This window comes from Cucurbita pepo, chromosome 19 (genome assembly GCF_057944985.1).
Source record: "Cucurbita pepo subsp. pepo isolate OVF chromosome 19, ASM5794498v1, whole genome shotgun sequence".
NCBI lineage: Eukaryota > Viridiplantae > Streptophyta > Magnoliopsida > Cucurbitales > Cucurbitaceae > Cucurbita > Cucurbita pepo.
In genome coordinates, this window is record NC_141816.1 from 3,006,327 (window position 1) to 3,027,839 (window position 21,513).

The 21,513-nt window shown below is 38.0% G+C and overlaps 4 protein-coding genes across 4 annotated transcripts; 2 read left to right on the forward strand and 2 right to left on the reverse strand.

Moving 5' to 3' along the window:
• The first annotated feature begins 308 nt into the window (after window positions 1–308).
• Window positions 309–3,480, forward strand: LOC111782261 (uncharacterized). The gene is made up of 7 exons (XM_023663099.2): window positions 309–743; window positions 1,272–1,448; window positions 1,558–1,704; window positions 2,294–2,395; window positions 2,482–2,552; window positions 2,657–2,724; window positions 2,950–3,480. The coding sequence occupies exons 1-7, from the start codon at window positions 507–509 to the stop codon at window positions 3,189–3,191; spliced, it is 1,044 nt and encodes a 347-aa protein (XP_023518867.1). The 5' UTR covers window positions 309–506; the 3' UTR covers window positions 3,192–3,480.
• A 3,538-nt stretch (window positions 3,481–7,018) lies between these two features.
• On the reverse strand, window positions 7,019–7,866 carry LOC111780977 (protein MIZU-KUSSEI 1). Its single transcript, XM_023661360.2, has one exon. The coding sequence runs from the start codon at window positions 7,823–7,825 to the stop codon at window positions 7,088–7,090; it is 738 nt and encodes a 245-aa protein (XP_023517128.2). The 5' UTR covers window positions 7,826–7,866; the 3' UTR covers window positions 7,019–7,087.
• Window positions 7,867–8,368: 502 nt separating this feature from the next.
• Window positions 8,369–11,595, reverse strand: LOC111782215 (protein NRT1/ PTR FAMILY 2.8-like). The gene is made up of 3 exons (XM_023663041.2): window positions 11,486–11,595; window positions 11,161–11,378; window positions 8,369–10,033 (listed from the first exon to the last, which is right to left on the reverse strand). Exons 1-3 carry the CDS (start codon window positions 11,568–11,570, stop codon window positions 8,609–8,611), a joined length of 1,728 nt encoding a protein of 575 aa, XP_023518809.2. The 5' UTR covers window positions 11,571–11,595; the 3' UTR covers window positions 8,369–8,608.
• A 3,195-nt stretch (window positions 11,596–14,790) lies between these two features.
• LOC147786682 (uncharacterized) lies at window positions 14,791–17,230 on the forward strand. The gene is made up of 3 exons (XM_087120219.1): window positions 14,791–15,520; window positions 15,753–15,888; window positions 16,213–17,230. The coding sequence occupies exons 1-3, from the start codon at window positions 14,791–14,793 to the stop codon at window positions 17,228–17,230; spliced, it is 1,884 nt and encodes a 627-aa protein (XP_086976345.1).
• Window positions 17,231–21,513: the final 4,283 nt, after the last annotated feature.

Here is a 21,513-nt window from a genome sequence, read left to right on the forward strand (position 1 = left end):
TTACATTTGATATAAATTTACGTAAGAAAAATAATTTTTTATAAAATTCGTTATTGAGAGAAATATTCTTTGATGTAGATGATAAAATTCTAATTCTCGACAAAAAAAAAGTCTAATATATTATTCATTTTTATCAATATTTAATAAAAAGAATATTAACTTCTAAAATGAATTAGATAAAATTATAACTTCAGAAAAGGGAAAAAAATAATAATAATAATAATAAATATATATATATATATATAATTAAAAAAAAAAAAAAATGAAAACATAAAAAGAGCATTCGTTACAATAACGTTAATAAATCCGTCGGGTCAATTTTCCATAGTCCATAATCTTGGTTCTTTTAGGGCTTATTCGTTTTCTTCTTCTAGGGTTTTTGCTCTGTTCAACGTCAAACTTTGCTACCAAATTCTTTCTTCTTTTTTTCCTTTTAAGACGGATGTGAGATCAAGATCAGCCATTCTTGTGCCAGCTTCCAACACCGTTTGATACGGCAACTGAAAATGGAAGCTCGAGTTGGTGTAGTGGTCGAAGGAGGGCAGCAGGCTCTTAACTCTGCCCATGGAGCCGTCGTCGACGCCGGCGCCAGGAAGTTTTTGCAGCAACAAAGTCAGAACAAGTCGTCGTTGAATCAGCAATCGCAGATTGGCACCGTGCAGCAGCTTCTAGCCGGTGGTATCGCGGGTGCCTTTAGCAAGACATGTACCGCGCCTCTTGCTCGTCTCACTATCCTTTTTCAGGTCTGCTACTTCTTTACCGGCTTTTTAAGTACATCTCGGAAGGGTTTATTTATTTATTATTATTATTGTTATTTTTCTGATCAAGGAGATCAGTGTCTAAAATTTCCTAGGAAAGCAATTGTTTTGCTCCTTGTTTGTCAGTTGACCAGGTTCTTTTATTGTATATATTCTTTCCGGTTTCATTTTAATAGCGGGCTGAAGATGAGGTATGATTAGGTATTAAATTGTAGAAGCTTTGATTACATCATTGTGGGATTAGGAAAGCAATTGCATTGCTCCTTGTTTGTGGGTTGACCAGGGTTCCTCTAATGTATATATTCTTTCCGGTTTCATTACTAGGGGGTTGAAGACGAGGGATGATTAGATATTGAATTATTCTCAGGGCTTGGCTTTACTTTACACTAGGTAGAGTTTTGATTACATCATTGTGTTAATCTGGGGTTTTCTTGATAGATTAGTTAAGTTTTCTTGCTCTGTAATGGAATTAATTCAGTTGGTTGACTTCCTTGCACGGTTCAACTCTACCAGGTGCAAGGCATGCACTCGGATGTCGTATCGATGAGGAAAGCCAGCATATGGCATGAAGCTTCACGTATCATCAATGAAGAGGGATTCCGAGCATTTTGGAAAGGCAATCTGGTCACAATAGCTCACCGCCTACCTTATTCTTCAGTTAGTTTCTATGCTTATGAACAATACAAGAAGGTGAGGAATGATCTATGATATTCTTTGAGTTTCTTGGTTGGTAGTTGATGGCTGTGAGCATTCTAATATTTCTTATAACCGCCTCTTGTCTTTTCCCTCGTCTTTGCAGTTTCTGCAGCCAATTATTAGGGAAAGATATCAGGGCAATGCCAGTGCCGATCTTCTTGTGCATTTTTTTGGTGGTGGTTTGGCTGGAATAACAGCTGCCTCTGCTACATACCCACTGGACCTTGTCAGGACCAGACTTGCTGCACAGGTCAATTCTTGTTATTGTTGATGTTGCTGCTGGTGGGGGGGGGGATAAGAAATAGAAATTTCAATGGAAGGGTGAAACATACAAAAGGGGAAGGGGAAAAATTCGGAATACTGAATTTACAAAAAAGAAAACAGAGTTTTTCATGAGGCTATTTAAGATATAGTCGGTGAAAGGTAAGTAAAAAAAATTTACACCGACCAAGAGCGTGGATGAAAATATTATTTTGAAATCTGTTGTAGGCGAGAGTTTTGTTTCTGAAGGTTATGCTGCTCTGCTTCTTTCACCCTAAGGCTCCAAGGGTAGAATCTGGGCAACAGAACATATAGAGTCTCTTTCTCCCGTTTGAAGGGAGTGGCGATTGCCAAGCTCTTTTGGGTGTATGATTAATTGGCTTTTTTTGTGAGTTTTGCTTTTGCTTATGCCTGTGGGGATGATATCTCTTAACTTTTCAATTTCTTATTGAGAAGTTTGTTGTATCCCAAAAGAAAATGCTATTATTAGCATGGCATGTTGTAGTTATAACATCCAATCCTTGCGTACCTCTTTTTTCTTTCTTTGAAGTAACCCTTTTCATATTTAATCTCCACAGAGAAGTACCATGTATTACAGAGGCATCGGGCACGCATTCCATACTATTTGCAAAGAAGAAGGTTTTTTTGGTTTGTATAAAGGACTTGGAGCCACCTTGTTGGTATGCATTATTCTAGTTATACATATACGTACATATTGCTTCATTCATTTGACTTAAACAGCCTTATGAAACTCTGCCTGGTACAGGTTGTTGGACCAAGTATAGCCATCAGCTTTTCAGTTTACGAGAGCTTGAGATCATTTTGGCAATCTCGAAGGTAAAAAAATATATGGTTAGTTTATATTTGGGTGTACTATGCACTCTTTGGTTCTGTGCTTCCGTGTTTTGGCATAAATAATGATGCATTTGATTTGACTCCAGACCTCAGGACTCCACTGTAATGCTCAGTCTTGCTTGTGGTAGTCTTTCAGGCATAGCATCATCAACAGGTAAGCGTGGTTTCTTCAATTTCTACTTATGCGTTCCCATCTGATGATGTGCTATAGTGTCAGCATTTTGTGATGAATTTTCCATTGAATCAAACTGATAGAATTTGGGTTTTCCAGTGCATCACATTCACCTGCAATAGTATAATGCATTTAACTGATATGCTTAGCATGATAGTTATTTTGTTTTACCTGGATTAAGAATGGACTTGTTTGTCTTTCGTTCAGCTACATTCCCTTTGGATCTTATGAGACGAAGGATGCAATTGGAAGGTGCAGGTGGTCGGGCCCGTGTTTATAAGACTGGCTTGTATGGAACATTTAAATACATTGTGAAGACAGAAGGTCTTAAAGGTTTGTACCGAGGAATCTTGCCAGAGTACTACAAGGTCGTCCCAAGTGTAGGCATCGTCTTCATGACGTACGAGACTCTGAAAACATTTCTATCTCGAATTTCCACCAGTTCATAGCTGCTCTCAGATGTAGCCATTCTTCCATTTGAGTGCTTATTTTAAGTCACTTTATTAATTCCAGGCAGTAGTGATCAATGGTGATGAACAAATTGAGATGCATAGAAAATAGGATACTGGTCAATAGGGTAGAGTTTAGATCGTCCATTAGTTTTGAATCGAGAAATTTTGTGGCGTTTAATTTTTGCTTGTTACTGCCAAGAGACTAGTAGTATTTTTATCTTGTACAGGAAGAGTTAACCCAATTGCCATTCCGATTACCATTAAAAGCTCGACATTTTTATTCCCATCTCGAAGAGCTACGTAGGCCTCATTGCACTGATTATTATTTTTGGTTTAGAATTGTCTGCTTATTGATGCGTGGCCATTGAATCTGTCTGTTCAGTTGTTTCTTTCCATGATGTCACTTGTCCTGTTCTTCATTTATTTATTATCGGTTTGCCAATGAACTCTTTTGGTGAAGCTGAAGACTTGTGAGATTCGAGTTGTGTAAAGTTCGAAGTTCAGGTGCTTAAATCTCTCTGGCAGATGTTCTTAATGTACTACTGTCTTAATATCAGATCAGTATTTGAATTCATCTCTAGAAGAATTTTAATATTTTCTTGGCTCTCCTCGACTAGAACCTCCAACTGCGTTCTAATCTGCTTAACTCGTCCCTCTAAAATAGTCTTTAATACATCTTTTATCTAAGATGTTCATGATTGTTGTACCTAAATGCCACAATGAAAGGAATATTGATCGCACTCACACACCCACGAACCAAAGTTAAACAAAGAGAAAAAGATTTATGTAGTTCGGAGAGAAAAAGTTTTCTTACATCCACGTGTGGTGGCTAAACACTATAACAAAAGTGTTTACGAGTGCATATTTCACTCTCTTATACTACAAAGTCTCTCTTACAAAGTTTCTCCTAATTGTCTCTAGACAAACACAAAACGACAATTACTCCAAATCTCATAACAACGTTAAGCAAACCTTTAAATTAATAGCTATAAGCCATGCTCATACATGAATTCAAGCAATACTAATGTTCATACATACCAAATATGTGAGATGAACCGTAGCAGGGTTGAAGGGCAAGGATGAGTTAGTAGGAAGAGCCAATCCAATGGGTGTTGAATCTGTGTGTGATACAATTTGGAGAAAGGGCAAGAAGCAGGCAGGCAGCACAGGCAACCAATGGTTGAACGGCCATGATTCATGATGATGATGATGTTGTTGACTGGGACAAAGGCCCTGTGCTTTGCCATCTCACCAATGATGGTTAGCACAGACGAAGAACACTAAAGAAGAGGAAGGAAGCAAATTTGGTGGTAAGAATAGAATAATATTGAAAGGGCCTTTTCAATTCAGACAGCTCTCTAAACAAAAGCTGATGATAACCAGACATTCAAAGTTTATGTTTGTTTCAAGCTTATCTTTTTAGTAGTTTCATGGATTTTCTGTTTACATGTCTATTAATTTACTTTTCATTTTCATTTTCAATATAGTTACCGAATTAATTAACTAATCCATCGATTTTGTTAGATGAACACTAATTCTCCACAATCGTATGATATTATCCACTTTGTCATGACTTTACTTTGGACTTCTCCAAAATGCCTTATACCAATGGAGTCTTAGTCAATTTTTACTATGCCTTCGAGGCTCACAATACTTTTGTTCAATATTTGAGAATTCTATTGACATGACTAAGTTTAGGGGCATAGCTCTGACACCATGTTAGATGAACACCGATTCTTCACAATGGTATGTTATTGTCTACTTTGAGCATAATTCTCGTGGCTTAGCTTTGAGCTTCCTTAAAAGGTCTCATACCAATGGAAGATAGTATTATTTGATTATAAACTCAGGATCATTCTCTAAATTAGCCAACGTGTGACTTTCATCCAACCGATTTATCTAAATTAATATAATTATTTATTTAAATAGAATGAATTAATAATAATTTATTTAAATCATTGGGATAGATAAAAGTTTATTAAATAAAGGAATTATTTATTAACCAAAATTATTAATTAATTAGATAACAATATATTAATTATAACTAATTAGTTATTAGTTAGCTTACTGATTTTCAATAATAAAAACTAATGACTTATAGATTATTTATAATAAATTATTGGACTCATTTTGATTGGGTCATTTATTAATATATCATAATTTTAAAGCATAATTAATTTAATTAATTATAGTTTCTATAATTAATTAAAATAAATTAAATATTCGCACATGTTATATAAATTATTTTTTTATTATTTTATTAATAATTTAATGTTATGGTATAAGATTTATTACCCATCTCATTTAAAATAATTTTAATTAATTAAAGTGATGGTAACAACTCAAGCTCAACCGTAGATATTGTTGTCATTGGATTTTCTTTCAAGGTTGGATCTACTTAGTAGAGGTTTTCACGCCCTTATAAGAAATGTTTTGTTTTCCTCTCCAACCAACGTAGGATCTCACAATCCATCCCTTGGGGACCAGCGTCCCGCTTGTATACCGCCCGGTGTCGGGCTCTAATTCTATTTGTAATAGTTCAAGCCCATCATTAGCATATATTGTCCTATTTAAACAGACACGTTTTAAATATTTAATACAAAACATCCTATTCACAAACATTTTATTACGAGACATTCTATTCTCAAGCATCTTACTTTCAAATATCTTAAACAAGACTTTCTATCAAACGAACTAAAGAGACACCTTTAGGGAAGGGAAGAACAATAATAATTTTGTATGAAAAGAATGTGGCATATGATCATTCAGTTGGGCAGCGTAGAACAAAAACAATCATCAAAGCAGCAGCTTAAGCTTATTATGATGGGTATCCACTTTATGCATTGCAATATTAAACTACAAAGCTTCTTGGCGAAACAATGGCCTTTAACTTCTAATCATAATGCTCGTAACTCCTCATACTTTTCTCTTCTCTCTTCTCCAATCACTTACTACTTCCCATTTGTTCTCATCATTTGCTTTCGTTTTCACGGGCTTGTGTAATGATCGAGTTAGGATTTCGTAATCTGCATCCTCAACTTTAGGAACTTCAAAAATATGATGACTACAACTACAAGCCAATATTTGATTATATCGAATTACGTCACTGATGATGTATATATCTTTAGTCTTGGGAGTTAAAGATTACCGGGTCTCGTTCTATCGAGGTTGAGTTTAAAGTGGAAAGTTGATATCAATGCCTCTTGAATAGTTATTGGAGAAAAGAAGTTTGAAAGTTTTTTTATTAAAAAAAAAAATCATACGTGGCAATCTCACAACCAGATGACGACACTCCAACAATCATTTTGTGATGATTTGGCGGCTGACATGACACTTCAAAGGTTAACTTTGGATGATGTGGATGATGACGTGGTAAAGCAAGTAAACTATGGAACAACACATGGGGGTTACTAGAGTTGTGAAAACTGAGGTGAAACACCCCATACCTAGGATTTGAATTTCAATCGTATTTGGTCCTATATGCATAAATAATATATTTAGCTTGTATCAATTTGATTTGGTTCGATTAGGCATATCAAATTTAAATTTATTTTTCTCTCTTTAACCAACATGGTGCATGACGATGATGATTACCACAAACATCTCTTATTATTTCGCTAACTATATTTTTTTGAATTAATAAATATGATTACTTTATCATATACATTAATTTGAGTATTTATTTATCAATTCAATAAAGTCTAACCTTCCCGAAAATATTGATTAAAATCATAATAAAAATACAATAAATTATTATCCATTCACAAGAATTAAAAAAAAAAAATATATCGAAAACAAGAACACAGGGAGTTTTGATTGTGAGCTTATAAACTTGACTCAGTATAATAATTTTTGTACTTTGATGAATAAATTAAAGTTACGATTTTTATTAATTACCCATTACGAGATCTGAGCAAGAAGATACTGAGTTCTTGACCTGGGTACTCGTCCGGGTTGATTAGATGAAACGACTCCAAGTCAGCGCTGCCCACCACGTGCTCATAATTAGCTCTCATGTACATAATCTCCTCTGAGTCCGACCCGAATCCGGATGGGATTACACCGGCTCCGACTGTTGTCGATTGCATTGTCTTCAACATGGACCGGACCGGGTCGCCGCTTTTTTTCCTGGCTGCGAACCCGAGTTTTCGGCCGTTGCAGGACATTGCCCAAATGGGGATTGAGCGGAGAGGACAAAACCCGAGTTCGACGCCGTTGTATTCAAGGGCGATTCGGACGAGTCCGAACCGCATTTCGTTGACGAGTTGGTGAGTCAGAATCGGTAACTCGAGGAGGAGAAACGGTTTGGTTCGTAGCCGGTCGTGTTGGACGCAGAACCACATGTGGCCACGTCTGTGGCCGAAGATGGTTCCGATGACCATGGTTTTCGAGGGCCGTGGTGGGGCCACGATGGCAGTGGCGGCGGTACAGAATTTTGGTGTGACGCTGTCGGGAGTGGTGGATGGGGAATCTTGGTCGTCGGTTGGATAGCCGTTGGTGGTGGTTTCAACGTCGTCGCGTAGCGAGGTGCTTAGACGTTTCTTGGGGGCGGCGGAGGAGGCTGTGGCTGTTGCGGTGGGGGGAAAGAAACATGGGAGGAGGTACCGACGTAGGGCGTCGATCTTGGCCATAGTCTTTTTTGGGGTTTGGATTTCCGGCTCAATAAGAGAGAATTTTTGGTGCTTTTTTATAAAGGTTTTGATTGGAGAGGCAGCTTTTATATATATATATATATATATATATATATATATATGTATGTCCTTGGTTTCCTACCGTTGTAACTCAAGAATTAACCGATGTCTTATCTGTCCTAATGAACGTCTTATCTATTAAAATATGAACAAATATTTTATCTGTTAAGCTATGAATAGTGATTATGAACAATGATGCTATCATCGATGACGATTATCAAACAGTTCCATAGGTTCAATTAATTGTTTTATCCATTAAGCTAAGAACAAATATCTTATCCATTAAGTTATGAACAATGATATTATCATTGATAACTATTACTAAATCGTTTTAAAGATTCAATCAAAATATGGTTATGGGGTGAAATGTGTGGCATCATCTATAAGTCTTTCTTAGCAAAATGCTAGAGATTACCGATAATAAATAGTAATCGAAGTCTAAATATCCTTAACGATTACTGATGGAGTGATAAGAGTATCAAATTTATGAAATTTGGTTGGGTGTATGCATACACAAATTTATTATAGGTTGAACACTAAGGTCTACAAAATTCAAGAGATTTTGAGTCATAAACTTCCCCTTCCTAATTCTAAAATTCAACTTCAAAAACTAAGCTCATCTTCCAAATCTGAGTTCCCACAAGAAAACAGATTGAATCAAACAATCTAATCAATCATACATATGACAACAACTGCCAAACATCATCATTACATCTCCTCTTATCATCTAAAACCAGATTCTTCATCGTCCGACCGCCTTTCACCTGCCTTCCCCCGCGGATCAACATCCCCTTCCGGCAAGAATCTAGTACCAACAAACCGAAAGTAGAAGAAATTCAAAGCTGCTATAACACCCACCACGTAGAAAAAGTAATCCAAGTGGTTTTTGTTAAGATCATTACCCTCAAGCCATGATGTTTTTGAATCCCCTGTTTTACTTACTCTGTTCACAATCCCCATAAGAACAGAGCTCAGATAGCTAGCCAACGACAAGCTCAAAAAAAATATAGCTCCGGCCACCGTCCTCAGACTCTCCGGCAATTGCGTCGTGAGAAGTTCCATCACTGAAATGGCTGCAAATGCCTCCGTCAAACCCGACAATGCGAATTCCGGTATCAACACAGAAACATGTAACGGCGAAACAAACGTCCTGTTCTCAATGGCAGAGTCTCGTCGGATCTTCTCGAGAATTCCGGCGACTACCATACATAAAACCGACATCACAATCCCAATTTCGATTCTCATTTTCATGGAGAAGCGTTTGTTGTGATGGGTTTTTCTTTTCATGAACTCAACGTATTTCTCGTAAATGTAAATCCAAAGCGAAAGTGCAATCATGGGTATTAAACTCATCCAAGCTGGGGGGATTTCAAAATGGGGGCCGAGAAATCTGTTCATTTGAATCGCTTGTAAAATCCCAAAAGAACCCATTTGTTGCATTGAAATGAAACACGAAATCCCGGCAGCCCAAATTGGGACGATACCCACAACGCATTTGAGTTGCTCCACTTGATGAACGGTGCATAATTTCCACTCGTTTTTGGACCTCCCCTGTTCGTCCAATTCCATGGAGGAATCAATAACCATAGCGGCTTTGTCAAAAACCAAAAATCTATTGGTGTGTGGGAGCTTAGAGGAATCCATTGGAGGGTCATGTAAGTGATTTGGAGAGGGTCTTGGGATTTGGCGTTTGCGGTATGTGGCGATGAGGACTTTGGCCATGTCGGCGAAGACGCTGCCTTGGGGGATCCTGCAGATGTATAAGTGGCGGCCGAGGAGGAAGATGACGATGGAAAAGATGAAGGCGGCGGTGGGGATTGCGAAGCCGAGGGTCCAGCTGATGTTGGTTTGGATGTAGACGACGAGGGTGAGTGCTATGACGAGGGCTATGGAGAAGAGGAAGTACCACCAGTTTAAGAAGCTTTCGAGTTTGGCTCGGCCCTTTTCGGTGTTGGTGTCGAACTGATCGGCGCCAAAGGAGATGTTGCAGGGTCTAATGCCACCGGCTCCGATGACAAGGAGGCCAAGACCAAGGTAGAGGAATGCGAGTTGCCATGATTTAGATTGTATGCAGTCGGTTTTGCCACTGCTGCATGGTGGTGGTCTCATTTCAGGTAAGGCTGCGCCTAAGGTCAATACTCCCATGCCCTATCATGAATCAGAAATTCATTATTAACTTCCATGACAATCCCTTCTCTTTAGTCTAATTGAAAAAAGAAAAAAAAAAAAAAATCAAATTCAACATGCTCCGTTCTTATTCTAATGGTAACCGTTCAAACCCAGATACAAATAGTAGATATTGTCTTTTGTCTTTTTCTTTTGAGCTTCCTGTCAAGGGTTTTGTTTTAAAACGTCTATGGTAGGGAGAGGTTTCCACACCCTTATAAACAATACTTCGTTATCCTGTCCAACCGATGTGGGATCTCATAATCCACTCTCTTTGAGGTTTAATGTCATAGCTGTCAATCCGCCGGGTGATTCTAATACCCAACCCCATAGCTAGCAAATATTGTCATATTTGGACTATTATGAGCTCACACATTTGTGAGAAGACAACAAAACATTTTTTTTTTATAAGGGTGTGAAAACTTGCATAAGCCTCTTAAAACCTTGAAGGAAAGCCATCTCGCAATCCACCCTCTTGGAGACGCTATCCACCCTCCTCGGGGTCTAGCGTCCTCATTGCACACTGTCCGATGTTGTCCTCATTGCGCACTGTTCGATATTTGGCTCTAATACAATTACTAACAGCTAAGACAATTACTAACTACCAAAGCCCACAGCTATCATATATTATCTGGACTATTGATCACACATATGTATCTGGACTATTGATCACACATATGTTTGGGGAGGAGAACAAAACAAACAGCCTGTTGGATGATGAAAGTCTCACATCGGCTGATTTAGAGAATGATCATGGGTTTATGAGTGAGGAATACTAACTCCATTGGTATGAGGCCTTTTGGGGAAGCCCAAAGCAAATCCATGAGAGCTTAGACTTAAATGGACAATATCATACTGAGAGTCGGGTTCATCTAACACAGCCAAAACTCACTACTAGCAAATATTGCTCGGATTATTGTGAGATCACACATCTGTTGTTTGTGGAAGAGAACAAAACATATTTTTTACTAGGGGTGTGAAAACCCGGAGAAGCCTCTTAAATGGGAAGCCGAGAGGTAAAAGCCCAATTCGACAATTTCTACTAGGAGTGGGGTTATTAGGGTTAATTCTTAAACATGGTAAAGAGGGATTAAAGAGAAGAAAAGTACCAGGAAGGAGGCGATGGAGCCAAAGAGGAGAGTATAAAACCTTCCCAAATAAGCGTCGGCAAGAAACGCCCCAGCGAGGGGAGAGAAATTGGTGGTGCCACCCCAGATTTGGAACACATAAGCCGAATCAACATTGTCCAAGTTATACATGGTGTGCAGATACAATATCAAATTGGCTATCAAACTCATGGACGCCAGCTTCTCAAACGTCTCATTTGCTTGCGTTCATTTTTTCACAACCCCACAACAACAAAACTAATCACAACCCTGAAATCAAATCAAAAGAGAAACAACAAAAACAACACAACAAATGAACTAATTTTACCGAGTATGAATCTGACGGCTCGCCATCCGCCCAGCGGTGGCTTAGGAGAAGGATCCAAGGAGGAGCGAAGGGTGCCACTGTCCATAGATTTGCTCTTTCAATTTGCTTCTGATCTGGTGTGTGTGTGTGTGTGTGTGTGTAACTATAGGAATTCATTTGGTTTGCTACTCATTTCTATTTTGAGGTGGTCTCACTACACCCTCTCTCAGGCTGCCATGTTGTAAGGGATTCCAATTTTTATATGGTGAGTTACCCTTCTCTTCAAATTCAACGACACATATACTTCTACTTCTAGGATTTCTATTAATAGCCATCCAACCCATCTCAATTTCTTTTGTTTTTTCGTCTTTGGATAGGATTATGAGTTTAGTTCAATTGATTTGTTAATTTGAATTATGGGTCTAATTCAAAATCTCTTTTCGATTATGAATACATAACGTTAAAATTTCAAAATTAATTTGAGTATGCTATGGTCTCTCTTTCTTTACCGAAAGAAAAATGCTTTGAAAAAAAATTGAGTATTTTAAATACCATGTAAGTGATTCTATTATATTACACATCCGATATATCGTCTTTTACCTTTCTTTTATTGGTTATATCATCAAACCTGACCATATCGACTTGAAATATGAGGGGTCATACCATCATTCTCCCTTATGACCATATCACCACGTTTTCAAATGTATAGATAGCCACGAAACATTGGAGGGTCATATTGCCAGTCTCCATCGTGGTGGCATTTTTTACAAATTTGTGCTAGCGTTCACATTAGTCTCAAGGTTAGCATGCATACATTATTTAAAACCACAGCTAGCATTCATCGTTCCATAGAAATGTTCGCATCAGTCCCATAGCTAGCATCTCTACCTTATGTAAAATCATAACGAGTATTCGTATAAAAATAACATACAACAAACAATTCATCCAATCAAATATTTAACGTTCCAACAATAAGATAATTTACCTCGATTGGATCTTAATTAAACAACGTGTATAGAAGTGGGCCAAAATCAGGATCAACCTTTAAAAAAAAAAAAAAAAAAATTAGGAAACATTCAAAGCTTGGAGAATAATTATTTTGAAAAGTCCACACGCCTCTATATTGTATTTTCTTCTATTTCCATGATCTTTACCAATAAATTCAACAGTTGACCTTATCAACATTCTTGAAACCAATATTTAATGTGTCAATTGATCATTTCAATCACTCAAATTTCCCAAAGTCAACTGATCTAAGTGATTTTGTATGTTCTTTTTTAAAAATAAAACCATTGAAATTTTCAAATTGTTTTGTTATAAAAAGGAAGATATTAAGGACAGTGTTTGAGGAACATGGATAACGACGACATTGTATTCTTAATGGCTCCGATAATGATTATGGTATTTGCGTTTTGCGGTTTTAGTCTTTTCGTAGTAACTTTGTGTTGTAAATGGAGAGAATTGCAAAAGATGAACAACGGAGGTGCCGTTTATGGCGGCGCCGGAAAAATTATCATAGTGGTTGACCAAAATGGAAATCCTATTGGTGGAACCAACTTCCCGGCTGGATGTGGCAACGTCGGCTCCTTAAACGCCGGTGGCGAGTTTCGGTACGATAGGATATATGGCGGAGGACCGGAGGTGGCGGTAGCGACAGTGGGGGAGGTTATGAAATGTCAATCTTGTAGTTCTTGCGGCTGCACCCACGGTGGCTCTGCTGGTTACTGATCATGATGTTTATTTAGTTTCATTTAGATGTCAATGTTGAAGCTTAATAGTGAATTGATAATTATGCAAGGCTTTGAGCTTAGTGCAATTTTATTATGATCACTTCGTTGAATTAATATGTTTAGTGATAATTATGCATGATAGAGCAAGAATTAAAGAAACGGAATCCGTTAGGTTGTAGCTATTTCGACTCATTAATCTTATCGATCTACAAAACACCATAAGTCGAGAGGAGAAGAGATGTGGGGAAGTTCTTCGAGTTTGCTAGCACACAATTACTATAATCAAAGAATACTATCTTCATTAGTATGAGATCTTTTGAAGATATGTCCAAAGCAAAGCCATGAGAGCTCAGGCTCAAAGTGGACAATATCGTACAATTATGGAGAGTCATGTTCATCTAGCACCGTGCACCCTTCATGGTAGTGAACATCGTCATGGTTGCTGAACGCAAACGAGTAAGCACTCATTCTTCCACATTGTGTGGGTAGATCCAAAAAGAGAAAAAAATCGTGTGGGTTTGTTTTCTCATAAAACGGTTGTGTAGGGGTCGATTCCGTGGATTCAGTCACCGAAGACATGGTCGCCGGAGCAAGCTGTGGGTGGTGAAGGAAACATGCAATCATTGAAAGTGAAACTTAGGCATAAGAAGAAAATCGGGCAAAGAAGACAAGGTTCACTGGTCGAAAGTTGGGTCGGATCTAGAGTAGATACCCACGCATGATGAGCCGATAACTAGACAATGGCTCGCGCACGGCTTCGTCCAATCGACCCCTTTGTGCGTTGCTCCAACGACTAGACTCGACTTTTGACTTAGCTTGGTGGATTATTCGGCTCGATATAGCATATTTGGTACCGTTTCTTACGTTTTTTACCCTTCCGGAGCTGTTTTGATCTCATTGGAGGTGTTTAAGGTCAGTGTAACCCTCATTTGCTAAAACCAAGTTATTTTGAGCTATAAATTTGAATTAAGGGACACTCTTAACTAGGTATGTTTGTGTCATGTCTTGATACGATCTCGAGGGGAGATATAGGTTAGAGTGAACGATAAGGAGTGCCTCAAGTCAACTTTAGGATTATCGAGTAACTTCGGTTCAGGCCAATCAAGTAAGTGGCTCTACTATCGGTTTGGATGAAAGAATTTCTTTATGTATGATAACACGTGTCTAGTGGTCGTGCATGTGTCATATGTACTATGATATGTTATGTTAGACTTTGATATGCTATTGTTAAAGATGGTCATACTAGACCTTTTCTCTAGGTTGATGTCCACTTGTGTAGTAATGCCACTCAGTTAATTAGTGGGCTGATGTTTTTTCCTATTTTTAGAGTGGGCTAATTTTATGCTTTCTAACTTTGTTAGTCCGTAAGACTATAAAAGTCAACCAAGTTGATCTATTTGTCAATGCAATTGATTTCAAAGTTTTAGTTGGTGTGTTTACACATTTGGTATGAGAACCACATCGCAAGACCTGATTGTGAGAAGAAGCAAGGCTTGATTGTGAGAAGAAGAAACTGCAGCTTTTTCTTTAAAGAGTAAGCTGAAAGAAGAAATTGCAGTTTTTTCTTTAAAGAGTAAGCTGAAAGAGATTCAAAATATGGCAGCTGAAATGAATTTCGTTCAACCGGCAATTCCTAAGTTTGATGGGCATTATGATCATTGGTCTATGCTTTTGGAAAATTTTCTTCATTCAGAGGAATATTGGTCTTTGGTGGAGACCGGAATCCCTGCTGCAGCAGAAGGAGTAGAGATTACCGAAGCACAACAAAAAACAATTGCAGACCAGAAGCTGAAAGACTTGAAGGTCAAGAATTATTTGTTCCAAACCATTGATCGAACTATTATGGAAACGATCCTTAATAGAGATACTGCAAAACAAATTTTGGACTCTATGAAGCAGAAGTACCAGGGTTCCACAAGAGTCAAAATTGCTAAACTCCAAGCTCTTAGGAAAGAGTTTGAAGTCCTACAGATAAAAGAAGGTGAGAGTGTTGAAGCATATTTTGCTCGAACTCTCACCATTGCAAACAAGATGAAAATTCATGGCGAACACATGAAACAAGTGGTGATTATTGAAAAAATCTTGAGATCAATGACCTCAAGATTTGACTATGTTATATGTTCGATTGAAAAGTCAAATAACTTAGACACTTTAACCATCGATGAATTGCAAAGCAGCTTACTGGTACATGAGCAAAGACTGAATGGACGTGTAAGTGATGAACAAGCACTAAAGGTGACATATGATACCAAATTCGGTGGAAGAGGAGTTGATCGAGCTCGTGAAATTTTTCGAGGAAGAGGTAGAGGAGGAGGAAGAGGAAGAGGTAGACATCCATTCAACAAAACTACCGTTGAATGTTATAAGTGTCATTAGTTAGGACACTTTAGATATGAGTGTTCTCAATGTGAAAAGGAAGCAAATTACTCCGAGCTTGAGAATGAAGAAAAAATCTTGTTGATGTCATATGTGGAGCTCAATCAATCAAGGAGGGAAGATGTTTGGTTCCTTGATTCGGAGTGTAGCAATCATGTGTGCAAACAAGGAATGGTTCTCAGATATTGACGAGGAATTCCGACAATCTGTGAAGTTTGAAAATAATTTCAAGATGGCGGTGTTGGGAAAAGGTAACATTAGATTGCAAGTTGCTAGAGTCACTCAGGTAATCACTGATGTTTTCTATATACCTGAGTTGTAAAACACTCTCCTAAGTCTTGGACAACTGCAAGAAAGAGGTGTATCTATTTTGATACAACATGGAGAATGCAAAATCTATCATCCCAAGAAGGGGCTTATTATGCAAACAACAATGTCTGCAAATAGGATGTTCATATTACTTGCAAGAATCATGCCACAAACCACCACTTGCTTCCAAACAATTATAGAAGACAACACTCATCTTTGACACCGCATATATGAGCACCTAGACTTCAAAGGTTTGAAAACATTGCAACATAAGCGAATGGTGAGAGGGTTACCCCAATTGAAAGCATCGTCTAAAATATGCACTCATTGTAGGTGGGAAAGCAACATAGGGATGCATTTCCAAAGAGAAGTTTATGGAGAGCAACTGGTACATGCAGACATTTGTGGACCCATCAAACCTCTTCCCAACAGTAAGAAGAGGTATTTTATAAGTTTTATTGATGATTACAGCGGCAAGGTGTGGATATATTTTCTTGCCGAAAAGTCTGAAGCATTTACAATCTTCAAGAATTTCAAAAATCTTGTTGAGAAAGAGACTGGAGATTTTATTCATTGTCTACGCACAGACAGGGGTAGAGAGTTCACCTCTCATGAGTTCAACAATTTTTGCAAAACTAATGGTATCAGTAGACAACTTACTGCAGCCTATACTCCCCAACAAAATGGTGTGGCTGAGCGCAAGAACAGAACAATTATGAACATGGTTAGAAGTATATTATCAGACAAGCAAGTTCCAAAGAATTTATGGCTAGAAGTAGTAAACTGGACAATGCACGAGCTCAACAGAAGTCCTACAGTGATAGTGAAAGATATGACTCCTGAGGAGGCTTGGAGTGGCGTAAAACCTAATGTTGATTATTTTCGAGTTTTTGGATGCTTTGGGCATGTTCATGTATCAGGCGGTAAGAGAAAGAAGTTAGATGATAAAAGTTTTCCGTGTGTGCTTTTAGGGATTAGTGAAGAGTCTAAAACATATAGACTCTATGATCCAGTGTCCAAGAAGATAGTTGTTAGCAGAGGTGTGATTTTGGAAGAAAACAAATGCTGGAATTGGGGGAAAACTAATGAAGAAGCTAGACTTGATACCCTCGAATGGGAAGATAGTAATATAGAAGGAAACGAACATGACCAAAGTGAGGAAGAATCTGAAGAGGAGACGATAGCAGAAGAAGAAGGGGAAGTTAGTATATCTTCCAGTGAGTCATCTGAATCAAATTCGTCAACATCTGAAGAAAGCACTCCCGAAGTGAGGAACAGAAGAGCACCATTATGGATGGAAGATTATGTGAGCGTGGGAGAATTTCTGAAGAAGCTGAGCACAACAATTTAGTTCTATTAACCTCAACTACAGATCCAACTACCTTTGAAGAAGCTATTCAAAGTTCAAAATGGAGAGCTGCAATAGACTTAGAGATAGAAGCCATCGAACGAAATGAGACTTGGGAGTTGACAGATTTGCCTAAAGGAATGAAGAAGATTTGAGTAAAGTGGGTTTTCAAAACCAAATTCAACAAAAATGGCGAAGTTGACAAGTATAAGGCTAGGTTGGTAGCAAAAGGTTATGCACAACAACATGGTATAGATTATACCGAGGTGTTTGCACCTGTGGCTAGGTGGGATACTATTTGAATGATAATTGCTTTAGCAGCTCGGAATAGTTGGAACGTGTATTAGCTTGACGTGAAAAGTGCTTTCTTATATGGAGAATTAAAAGAAGCCGTCTTTGTTGAGCAACCACAAAGTTATGAGAAAAAATATCAAGAATACAAGGTATACAAATTGAAGAGGGGATTATATGGCCTTAAACAAGCTCCACGTGCATGGTACAGTCGAATTGAAGCACATTTTGTCAAAGAAGGATTTGAGAATTGCAACTATGACTATACTTTATTCATACAAACAGGAGATGGAGGTAAAATTTTAATTGTTAGTCTATATATGGACGATCAAATTTTTACTGGTAATGATGAGAGCATGTTTGTTAACTTCCAGAATTCTATGAAACTTGAATTTGAAATGACTGATTTGGGAAAAATGAAATATTTTCACGGTGTAGAGATTTTACAAAATCTTGAAGGCATTTATATTAGTCAGAGAAAGTATGCAAAAGAAGTTTCGGAGAAGTTTAGGATGGAAAAAAGTAATAGTGTGAAAAACCCTACTGTTCCTGGGGTTAGACTAACAAAGGATGAATAAGGAGCTAAGATCAATGCTACCATGTATAAACAATTGATTGGAAGCCTTATGTATCTAACTACAACAAGGCCGAATTTAATGTATATAGTGTCTCTAATGAGCAGATTTATGGCAAGTCCAACAGAGTTGCATTTGCAAGCTGCAAAAATAGTGTTGAGATACTTAAAAGTTACTGTAGATTTGGGAACCCTTTATCGAAAAAGGGGTAATGGAGAGTTGATAGCATATATTGACCGTGATTATGCAGGAAATATAGATGACAGGAAAAGCACTTCTAGCTATGTATTCTTACTCAGTGATGGAGCGGTGTCTTGGTCCTCTGAAAAATAACCTGTAGTTACACTGAAACAGAATTTGTGGCAGTCACGTCTTGTGCTGTCAAGGGGTGTGGATGAGGAGAGTTTTGGAAAAACTTGTCATGTTCAAGACAAGTGTATCACTATGTTATGTGATAACAGTTTCACTATTAAGCTATCCAAAAATCCAATCATGCATGGACGTAGCAAACACATTGATATGAAATTTCATTTCTTGTGTGATTTGACCAGAGATGGAGTTATTGAGCTGAAGCATTGTGTCACACAAGAACAAGTTGCAGATATTATGACAAAACCACTGAAGCTTGAAGCTCGATGCATTCATAAAACTACGTGAATCAATGGGTATGTGTATAGTACCATGAGTAAACTGAAAGCATCCCTGCAATAAGTGTAGGGGAGAAATTGTTAAAAGATGGTACCTTTTCTCTAGGGTTGATGTCCACGGTCATACTACACCTTTTCTCTAGGGTCCACGGTCATACTAGACCTTTTCTCTAAGGTTGATGTACACTCCTCTAGGAATTTTAGAACCACTAAATTACTTGGTGGGCGTTATTTTTTCCTATGTTTAGAGTTACTAATTTTATGCTTTCTAAAGTTGTTAGTTGGAAGACTATAAAAGCCAACCAAGTTGATCTATGTGTCAGTGCAATTGATTTTAAAGCTTTAGTTGGTGTGTTTACAACCGCTATGACATGTCATGATGTGTTTAAAATAAGAAAATCTATGATGCACAACCCCTATGCCATGATTTGAAAGAAATAATTTTATAAGAGTTTATGTATGCATAATTATAGAGTTTAATATGTGATGAAAAAATGGGGGTTGTCTTGCATTGTATATTACAATTGATGGAAAGCATAGAGATATCATGCATTATTGTATGTTCATGTGTTTCGGGATACTTCCCCTTTATGATGAATACAGAAGCGACACCACGAGACTAAAATGATTATCATGTTTACCATGATGCTACGACGATTGAAATTCCCACTGGGTGTCCGGCAACAGCCCAACGAGTGCTAGCCTAACCAACAGGCCTGGGGGGCCCATGCTCGCACGTATAGGTGGTATGTAAAGAAGTACTATACATCCAACTCATCCTTGGAAAGTTACCTAAGAGAATGAAATGAATAGATGTTCTAAAAGATAGGTCCTCCATATTGCATGTGATTGCATTCCCGACCTCAATAGTGGGCTCACTTACTGAAGTTTTGTATTATTCTTATATTTCAAGTAAAGGTAAGACACCATTGTACTGATAACAGAGGCGTCGAGTTGAAGACCATAAAACTTGTGTTACGGTAGTTGCAATTTATTTTATCTCAGCACCCTTAGGCTAGTTCGGGGCCTTGTCTTTTGTTTTCTCAATTTTATTTTCTAGTTTTTAGTTATATGTTTTGGGTTGATTTAAAGCTTTTTTTTTTTTTTATTAACACGTAAGTCTATGACATCGTTTATGCACTATTTAAAATGAAGTATTCCGCACTTTATGATCATGTCGTACATATGATAGCGACTCTATTTCAATAGGAAAATAGTTCAATTCTTATCCATTCCTATTCTTAGTTCATTAATAAATGAAACAAATTCTATTGGTAGCTTGTTGGCAAGTTATATCCTTTAAGCAATAACGATATTGTTTATATCTCTATCAAAATTCAACTATTTAAATATTAAGAACACAAACTAAAATTGTCACAAAATCTCTAGAAAAAAAATACATCTATCTCTTAAATAGTCTCTAGACACTATAAACGTGTATTTTCAACTTACCTTCTGTGTTCGTAGAGCCTCGGTGCTAATCTTCCGTGTCTCATACCTTTCTATCATTTCTTATTTTTGACATGTTGTCTCGGATTTAAATTTAGGGTAAGACTTGACTTATTATTATTTTTTTTTGTTAGTTGGACCGAACTATAAAATTTAAATCTCTAATCTTTTAGTCAATAGTATAGGTTAAATATATTAATTTTTTAACTTGTTTGTTTACCAAATTGGTCAACCTTAATTTTCTTTATCGTCAACCCATGATTGGGATCTCCATTTTCTCACAATATGGAAGCTACGTTCAACTAAACAGAAATAAAGTCAACTGAAGCAATCAAATGTGTGTCTAAAACCATTGCACAAACCCTATTGTCTTTTCCACCAAAAAAACAAAATTGTGAGAATTGAAACAGAAGGTCAAAGATTGTGTACAAAAGAACACCAAAGATTTTCAAACACTGAACAATTTGAGCTCAGCCATTCCCCCACGTCTTCTTTTTGGCTATATAACACACCAAAAGTAAGAGGACTTCAAGTATGGTTCGAACAGCATACATTGTCTTGCCCATTGTCGGGGCCTTTATCATTTGTTTTGTCATGTTGCTGTCGTGTTTGCTTTGCCGGAGGAGAGTTTCTAAGGGGAATGGTAGCAGGGGGAGAAAAAGTGGAAGTTGTGTTGAAGGTGGCAATAGAATTGGAATAGTTGTGGATGATGGGAGCTATGTGGGTTCAACACCCATGTTTAACGGTGGTTATGGAGGTTGGGGTTGGGATTGGACTTTTAGTAGTGTAGGAGATACAGGCAACGGCAACGGCAATGGCAACGGCGGAGGAGGTTGTGATGTTGGTGGAGGTGGTGGGGATTCTGAACTTGGTGGTCGAGGCAGTGATGTCGGTCGAGGTGATGGAGTTGGGTGTGGAAATGGAGATGGCAACAGAGCGAGTTTTCACGAGGCAGGTGGTGGAGATGGTGGTGTAGCGAGCTCTTTCCACGAATGTGGTGGTGGAGGTGGGACTGTTTCTGATCATGGAGGTGGTGGGAGTTTTCACATGGATGGTGGGCATTCTAATTTTGGAGGTGGAGTGAGTTCTCACGGCGGAGGTGGTGGCAGAGCCAGTTATGATGACAGCGGAGGTGGTGGCGGAGCCAGTCATGGCGGAGGTGGTGGCGGCGGAGCAAGTTATGATCACGGCGGAGGTGGAGGGGTTTCTGATTATGGAGGTGGTGGAGGGGGTTATGATTTTGGAGGGGGCGGAGGATCATCCTTTTGGTGACAATTTGATATTCGTTGTAGCATAAATTTGATATTCATTCAAATGCTGCTTC

Excerpts from the sequence above, each read along its gene's own strand:
- LOC111780977 (XM_023661360.2), bottom strand. The coding sequence starts at position 7,825 with ATGGCCAAGATCGACGCCCTACGTCGGTACCTCCTCCCATGTTTCTTT.
- LOC111782215 (XM_023663041.2), bottom strand. The coding sequence starts at position 11,570 with ATGGACAGTGGCACCCTTCGCTCCTCCTTGGATCCTTCTCCTAAGCCA. Across the intron at positions 11,379-11,485 it reads AGCCGTCAGATTCATACTCG|CAAATGAGACGTTTGAGAAG; the intron begins GTAAAATTAGTT and ends AATGAACGCAAG. Across the intron at positions 10,034-11,160 it reads GCTCCATCGCCTCCTTCCTG|GGCATGGGAGTATTGACCTT; the intron begins GTACTTTTCTTC and ends GATTCATGATAG.
- LOC111782261 (XM_023663099.2), top strand. The coding sequence starts at position 507 with ATGGAAGCTCGAGTTGGTGTAGTGGTCGAAGGAGGGCAGCAGGCTCTT. Across the intron at positions 2,396-2,481 it reads GACTTGGAGCCACCTTGTTG|GTTGTTGGACCAAGTATAGC; the intron begins GTATGCATTATT and ends TGCCTGGTACAG. Across the intron at positions 2,553-2,656 it reads TCATTTTGGCAATCTCGAAG|ACCTCAGGACTCCACTGTAA; the intron begins GTAAAAAAATAT and ends ATTTGACTCCAG.
- LOC147786682 (XM_087120219.1), top strand. The coding sequence starts at position 14,791 with ATGGCAGCTGAAATGAATTTCGTTCAACCGGCAATTCCTAAGTTTGAT. Across the intron at positions 15,521-15,752 it reads AGGAGGAGGAAGAGGAAGAG|ATATTGACGAGGAATTCCGA; the intron begins GTAGACATCCAT and ends AATGGTTCTCAG. Across the intron at positions 15,889-16,212 it reads GTTTTCTATATACCTGAGTT|GTGGGAAAGCAACATAGGGA; the intron begins GTAAAACACTCT and ends CACTCATTGTAG.